The 7,554-nt window shown below is 49.3% G+C and overlaps 1 protein-coding gene across 1 annotated transcript; it reads right to left on the reverse strand.

Annotated features, from left to right (window-relative positions):
- shha (sonic hedgehog signaling molecule a) lies at window positions 1-7,039 on the reverse strand. Its single transcript, XM_003968034.3, has 3 exons — window positions 6,451-7,039; window positions 2,960-3,221; window positions 1-1,583 (listed from the first exon to the last, which is right to left on the reverse strand). The coding sequence occupies exons 1-3, from the start codon at window positions 6,748-6,750 to the stop codon at window positions 904-906; spliced, it is 1,242 nt and encodes a 413-aa protein (XP_003968083.1). The 5' UTR covers window positions 6,751-7,039; the 3' UTR covers window positions 1-903.
- Window positions 7,040-7,554: the final 515 nt, after the last annotated feature.

Below are 7,554 nucleotides of genomic sequence, written 5' to 3' on the forward strand. Positions count from 1 at the left end.
TACATTTACAGGAGTTACTTATTAATTTATTCAACGAAAGTGTTTCAGTACTACTTTAACTGTTACTGAATTGTCAGAATCTGCATCTGATCTTTTTTTTTTCTTATAAGAAAAGCCATAAAACAAACAAACAAACAAAAAAAAGATCCAAACACGACAGAACCAAAGCAGAGAATGCAGACGTGAGGCAGAATATCTGTCCCTCTCCGACAACCTGGAACCAACAGTCTCCAGAAAGAATTCGATTCTGAATCAAACCAAAGCAGTACAAGATGGATTTTTTTTTTTCCAATACTTTCCCAGCTACTGTATTTAAATTAAAATATATTCTCATATCTTACACTATTTCAAATAACGAAATGTGATTCGGTAGCGATCTGTCAAAATCTAATTTACAATTCTGTGTATAAAAATATAATTTATGGAACCCCATGTTCGTTCTCCCCCGAAATATAACAGTCAGTTGCACATGTATGCACATATGAACATTACAGCCTGTCAGGTAGCTCCTCTCTACATCTCCTCCTCTCTCAGCGGTGTGTTTTTCATGTTTTTTTAGGATTTTGTCTTTTTTTTCCCCCTCCGTCTCTTTTCTCTGTGTCTGTGAGATACAAAAATAGATTATGCACAGTTTGCTGCTCGCGCCGTTTCAGAGTCCATTTGCGCGGCAGCAGCGAGTTCACATGAGAATAAATTATTCAGAGAGAAACTTTTTTTTTAAGGCTCCATTCATTCTTTGAAAGGGGACACATGGAGGAGTCACTGAAATAAATATCCCAACTCGGCTGGGGCCTTTGTCTTGTTCGTTTTTTAATCATTATTATTATTTTATTTACTTTTAATCTACTTAATAGTTCGTGCGTCCTACATTTTTTTCAAAGTCTCGGGCTGGGGGTGGAGGTTTCAACTCGGGGATACTGACATCCCGAGTGGATGGATGGCGTGGCCGTCCAAGAGCCACGTTCCTACTTGATAGAGCAGCCGGGAGTACCAGTGCACCCCGTCCTTCTGTCCGCCTCCTCCAGGCTGGGAGCGGGAGAGCAGCGAGGACACCCAGTGGGCGAGCCTGACGGGCGCCAGGGCCCAGTGCGCCAGGTCGTGGTCTTCGATCACCGCATAACAGGACGCGAGGATCTCGTCCACCACCACGTTCCCCTGCACGGTGACCGGCGCGTAGGAGCCCACGTGCTCCTGCGTGTAAATCCGTTCCACGGTGACGGGTTCGAGGCGGCTCCTCTCCGGGTCGGACACGATCACCTTCTGCCCGCGGCGGACCTGGCTGGCGAACACCGCCGACATCCCGTCGCCTTCCGTGCCGTTGCGGGCGACATACAGGAGGTGCGCGGCGGTGAGGGTGATCTTCTGGCCCGAGTCGGTCTCGATGACGTGGTAGAGCCTCCTGGTGGTCGAGTCCCGGTCGACGAACATGATGAAGTCGGTGTAGGTCGGGTTCCCGTCGTCGTCCGCCGCCAGGACCCTGTCGCCGCTTCGGAGGTGTTTGACCAACTTCTTGGTGCCGTCCTGGAGGGTGACAGTGGAGGATCCTGGGAAACAGCCTCCCGACTTTGCTGCCACTGAGTTTTCTGCAGAAACACGAGCTCGTGTTAAAAAATCACTCCGAGAACAGTAAAGCTTTGCGCCTTTTACGCGCCGTTTCCCAAGAGGAAGAAAGGGGACTTTAAAAAAAACCACCTTTTTTCTGCTATCGTTATCTTTAAACAGAAAGACACACATGGTGGTGGGCCATATGCATTCTGCATAATGATGCCTGTCTGCTGCTCCGTGCCAAATGCGTATTGGCTCCGTCAACGTTGTCTGAGGCGCGAAAACCGAAAGCCCCGGCTTATCTATCCTTAATTAAAAAACCCAATAAAGGGCGGCCATTGTCATTCTAAAGCAGCCTGTGGATGGAGCTGCTCTCGGTAAAGAACACTTACGCCTTTCCCAGCGACTCTTCCCATATTTACTCAGGTGCAGGAACCTCTATGTGACAATTCACACAAATAGGCGACTCACAACTACTATTTACCCAGCGGAGCCACTTTTCCAAGCCTCTCGAGTTGTAGATTTGAATTTAAATGAGGAGGGGGGCTCTTAGATGCGTTCTGTTGTGCGGCATCAATGTGCCCTCTCTTCTGCCACCTCTCCCCGCTTTGTTGTCAGCCCCGATCACAATAACTTTGGCCCTGGTGGAGCTCCTCAGTCTCCACATACCAGTTTCCAGGATCACACTGTCCCCAAAAGGCGAGGTTTCCTACACTGATTTTTTTTTTAATCTTCTTTTCAACATTCCTGACAACTGAAAAACAGATTTAGCCCATCCAACTCCACATTGTCGGGCCAAATCCCTTTGGTAAAGTCGCATGACCCCTGGTGCCTCGTCAGCCTGGCCCTCGCTCTGATCTCAAAACGTGTGCGCCGAATGACAAGTGGGGGATTTATCGATGATGTCTGGGCTGAGGAGGAAAGGTGCGGCGGTTCATCAGTCAGCCAGCGTGAAGAAACGCTCCCCGGGCGCCGCAGGAGTCGACTTGAGCGCACGTTTGGGGTATTTCACCCAGAAAATGAGCCGAGAACGTGAACCGCAACGCAGAATAATGTGCAAAATTGGAGCTTTTGTGTGAGAGATTCTTCAAGAGGGAATCACAAAAATGTGTGAGCAAAGGTTCCTAAAGGCCGTGTTTCCCACCTGGAGACAGTGTGGGGCGATATAAGCTCAAGAAATAAAACTGAAGGTGTCCACCTTCATTCATTCATTCATTCATTCATTCATTCATTCATTCATTCATTCATTCATTCATGTCACATTAATCACTTTACCCAAACATATGCTGTCTCTTTGGGTTGTGGGTCAGCAGGCAATCAGACATTGATTTAATCCGTAAAGATTTTTGGGAATGCGGGTTTTTATGGAAAATGTGCAAACACCAGCCCTTCTGAGCCCTTTGGGCCACCGTACCTGCTTTCACGGAGCAGTGGATGTGAGCTTTGGACTCATAATAGACCCAGTCGAAGCCGGCCTCCACCGCCAGCCTGGACAGGGTGCCGTATTTGCTCTTATCCCGGTCCGAGGTGGTGATGTCCACGGCCCGGCCCTCGTAGTGCAGCGACTCCTCGAAGTGGTGGCCGTCCTCGTCCCAGCCCTCCGTGACCCGCAGCTTCACCCCGGGCCACTGATTCATCACGGAGATGGCCAGAGAGTTCAGCTTGTCTTTACATCTCTGTGTGGGGGAGAAATGTGGGGGCGGTCAGTGACCTGTGGTGTGACTTTGGCGCAGGAATAAATGGGGGAAATTTGCATTTTTCAACCCAGATACTTTGATTCTGTGTTTAATTTTCTCATCACTGTTTATCTGCTTGATCTTGGGAAGAAGGTAAAGACGCATTGATCGTTCCAGAACCCGTTAGGCCACGCCCACACCTCTCCATCCCCACCTGACGCGCCAGAAAGAGGCGCAAACCAAGCTTAGAAAGAGCACATCTCGGATAAGAAAGCTGCTGATGAAATATTAATGAGGCACCGAGTTCGCTTCACTGGTCTATAACATGAAGGTTCTCTGGTGTGGGAAAGGTAGGGAAAAAAAAGGAATCCAACATGGAAACAATTCAAGTGTGTCAATAAATCTTGTCTTTAAAGTCATAATCGGATGATATGAAGAATCCGATTGTTTATTCCATGAGTAAACCATCCCAACCTCTCTGCGCCCTCGGTGGGGATGCTTGGCCTTCTCCAAGACAACTATTCTGGACGCTCGACCAATATGTCAAATAAAACATCACAAAGAGGCTTTTCAGTGCAACGACGGAGGGAAACTTTCATTATGCGTCTGCCCGCAAAGTCTTCTGGGACGTGACGTGCCTCCTTAAGTTGGGCTGCTCCCGGGACGGACTGGTGAGACACCCAGGGTGTATGTGGCAGGTCCGGGAGGGAGCTCTGCGCGCGTCGGCGCCAGGAGATCCCCCAAAGACCCCCCCCCCCCCCCCTCCCAAAGGTGCAAATAAGGGGATCCATGCTTCATGCGCGGGATATCACACTTGTAGAATGCGTTGAATTAAAAAAAAAAAAAAAGCCAAAGACAGCTTCCCCTCTCTGAAAAAACGCATTCTGAGAGGGATTTTCAGAGTCAAGAGCCGTAAAGCTTAACCTGTTTATTAATTCATTAGGTCGTGTGCCGCGAATCAAGCCAAATTCTGCTCAGTCACCGTGAAGCCCAGCGGGGCGCCCCAGACCAGCACTTTGTGCTCGGGGTAAAGTTGTTCAACAGCCTCTCTCTTAATCTTTTCACAAATTACTTAGTTAGAGGAAACACTTATCAGCTACCTGTCAGTGCAAACAGGCCGCCAGCTCTTTTTCCCCTCGTTTTTGCGGTGTGTCGGGACCCCGCGACGAAAAAAAAACGCGTTATATATGAATTGGATGAAATGACTTGGCAGGACAAAGCGTGTGTTTTCCTTAGGTTTTATCATCTCCTCGACACCACTGTCGTAAAAATCTATCGGTCTGTTGCAATGACGAGAAAAGGAGGAGAAAAATGACTGGACTGGAACAAATAATATTCTACGATCGAACGTGAAACTAAAGTAAATGTGAGGATGAGGCTGGTGTTAAGTCACTCCGGGAAGAGCAGTCGAGAAATTAAATAGCTGTAAAAACTCTTCTGCTGGCATCTTTCCCAGAAGTGAGCTGCGGCTGAAGAGTTTAAGATTGTTTTTAGAGCGCTAATTTAGGAATTATTATCTTGGTTAGACCTCAATGATTGATTGATTGACTTAATTATATCACAAACCCAAATTGGCTGTCTAATACGCTGGCGGGGTGAATATAAAATAAAGGAAAATCTTTTATGTGACGTGAGAGGATAAGCAAAATCTGCTACGTTCGTGCGTAAAAGTCTGTGCGTAAAAAGCCGCAGAATATCAGGCTGATGGCACCAGGTGAGCCCCAGGGTGAGAACGCTTACGCAACTGGCAAAGTGCCCCACAGAATAGCTCCGTTCCTCCGTTGTTGAGACGTTTATGTCACCCGGGATTATTTTTACCTGCTCTAACATCTGGTCCCCTGCCTGCCAGAGGTCAGAAGTTCAGAACGCGCTTCAGATCCTGAGGCAGGGGATGTGAAAACGTGCTGATGTGCGCTAGAAATCGGAGGAAAGGACAAAGTTGCTCAGGATACGTTTAGATTCAGGACGCATTCGGACTTGCGAATGAGGTGCTCTCACTTAATTTTACGCGCAACTTTAAACGCAGCTGTGTGTAAAGTCAGACATTTGTAGCTCAACCGATTCAAACATCCAGCCTCTATCTTTTCTACCTCGGGATCTTCCTCGCGCAGATCAAGGAAGATCCCGAATCCCAACATTTGTCTCACGTCCTCCTGCGTTACTCCATCACACGCGCGGTTGAAAGCCTATACCACAGAGTCGGCGTGGGGAGGGCGGAGGGGGACGTCGAGACCGCACGCACGGTGAATATTTCATCGCGCTCATGCATGGCGGGTGCGAGGCACGGGTTCAGGGGACACTGGCGCGCGCCCGGCTTCATCACCGCCCGCATCGCCACCATTACCACCGGCATTTTATTATCACCGAGCCGATATCACCCAAGCGCCTTTAATAATTCACCAACATCTGAGTGCTAAAAGTCATGCTGAAGAGACGCTGTATCCCGCAGCCTGGATAGAAATCAAACCCGCACCTCATGATCCTGCACAGAACGATATCTAAGAGTGAAGTAAAACATCAGGTTTTTTTTTTTTTTAAGATGTCATCACCCGTGCACTTAAGAAGCCGTCATCCCCGTGCGCCTTGATCCGAGCCGACCGAGTCCCACCCATCTGTGAAGTCTTGATAGTGTTCAAAACATTCCCAAAGAGCCGCCACTTTTTCCACGCGTCGCTGCACGCCGCGCGAAAGGCGAAAAATGTCTGATTGAGCCACGCCATGCTTGAACGAGCCCGGCTGTCGAAGCGGTGCGCATCGCCGGCGCTCCGTGTGCACGACTGGAATCAAGAAAATGCGCTTTAAAAATCAGCAAAATAAAAAATCACAAGCCGCGCCGACAGCGGATGCTGCACACGACTGAGGGAAATGTAGGCATCGCGGATAAAACAAATAGACCCCCAGAAAGATACAAATATAGACACCAGGACAGGGGCGCATAAATATTTCAAATACACTGTCACAATCATGAAGGCCGAGTGTCCTGACTGTCCGCCTGCGCATCACTTCTCCATCTGCATTTCTACATCCCCCTCCAGCCCGCAGCCTCTCTAAAACTCACGTGCTGCTGCTTTTACAGTTAAGTTAAAAGGCTAAGTGCGAAGAGTTCAGCAGCGGGTAAAACAGACTTCACTTAAGGGGCGCAATCAGTCTGACAAGGAGGCTGTGGCAGTGCGCAGTGATGGTGCGTTCGGAGACGGCCAGCGCAGGGAGGGCTGCTCTGGCTCCTTACCTGAGTCATTAGCCGGTCGGCACCGGTGTTCTCTTCATCCTTGAATATGATGTCAGTGTTATAATTGGGAGTCAGCTCTTTAAATCGCTCGGAGTTTCTTGTGATCTTGCCTTCGTATCTGCCGCTCGCCCCCAGGGTCTTTTCCGCCACGTTGGGGATGAACTGTTTGTACGCAAGAGGTGTCAGCTTCTTCGGGTGTCTTCTCCTGCCGTAGCCCCTGCCCGGCCCGCATCCCATCCCAGAGGACACAAGGGACAAGCAGAGGAGACCGACCAATACGATTCTGGTCCAAAGCAGCATTTTTTTTTGTCCGTTAAGATCTCAAACGAGCAGCCGCCGCTGTCGCTACCGTCTGCCTTTCCCGGCTCTCGTAATGTCCTTGTCTCCTCCTCTACTTCGCCTTTGCCTGGTCTCTACTGTGACAGGTGCGGAAATGAACGCCTCAGACAAACGGCACTAACGGGGCGCATCGAAGGGGGGCTTTTTCAAAAAAAAAAAAAAAAAAAGTAGTCAGGGAATTAAAAGCCACGGGATCTCGAGTCGAGCTGCAGCCGCTTGTGCGAGGCGACCGCTTTTACTGCTTTGTATTATAGCAGCGATCTATAGCAGGGGAGGGATTTGATTGGCTAGCCCAGACAAACCCTCCTGTTATCCCTCAAAAAAATCTTAAAAGATTTCTTCCACCTGAGGGTTAGTCCTGTGTTGCGGGGAGGAGGGGCCATCCCATGGGAAAACATCAATTATAAAGCGTCTTTTCCCCCCCGTTCACCCTCCCATTTTCAAGATTTCACAGGAAAGGCAGGAGAGACGGGAGCACTCGCGGAGTGCCCGGGCTCAGATCAGAAGCACGGCACTTATGGGAAGTTATTTCAGCCCGTGTGCGGTATTTGAAACACGTCTGGGACAAATAAAAGCAAATACCGCCGCGCGCTTCCCTGGAGAATCAAACTGCACCGCTGGGCAACGTCACGGCGACGCTAAAGGATTCGAGAAGAGCTTGAATTTACCAACTAAACTTTGGTTAAACGCGAAAAGAAACGTTCTGTATCTGCGCACTGCGCGCACCCCGGTTCCGCCCTAGATTTACGCGTCAGCGCGTTTGTT

Source organism: Takifugu rubripes, chromosome 10, assembly GCF_901000725.2.
Source record: "Takifugu rubripes chromosome 10, fTakRub1.2, whole genome shotgun sequence".
In the NCBI taxonomy this organism is placed as follows: Eukaryota; Metazoa; Chordata; class Actinopteri; order Tetraodontiformes; family Tetraodontidae; genus Takifugu; species Takifugu rubripes.

Bases quoted from the DNA above. Each gene is read 5' to 3' on its own strand.
- shha (XM_003968034.3), bottom strand. From the start codon at position 6,750: ATGCTGCTTTGGACCAGAATCGTATTGGTCGGTCTCCTCTGCTTGTCC. The intron at 3,222-6,450 runs GTAAGGAGCCAG...TCCCCCACACAG, and splicing joins CCGACCGGCTAATGACTCAG to AGATGTAAAGACAAGCTGAA. The intron at 1,584-2,959 runs GTACGGTGGCCC...GTGTTTCTGCAG, and splicing joins CCACTGCTCCGTGAAAGCAG to AAAACTCAGTGGCAGCAAAG.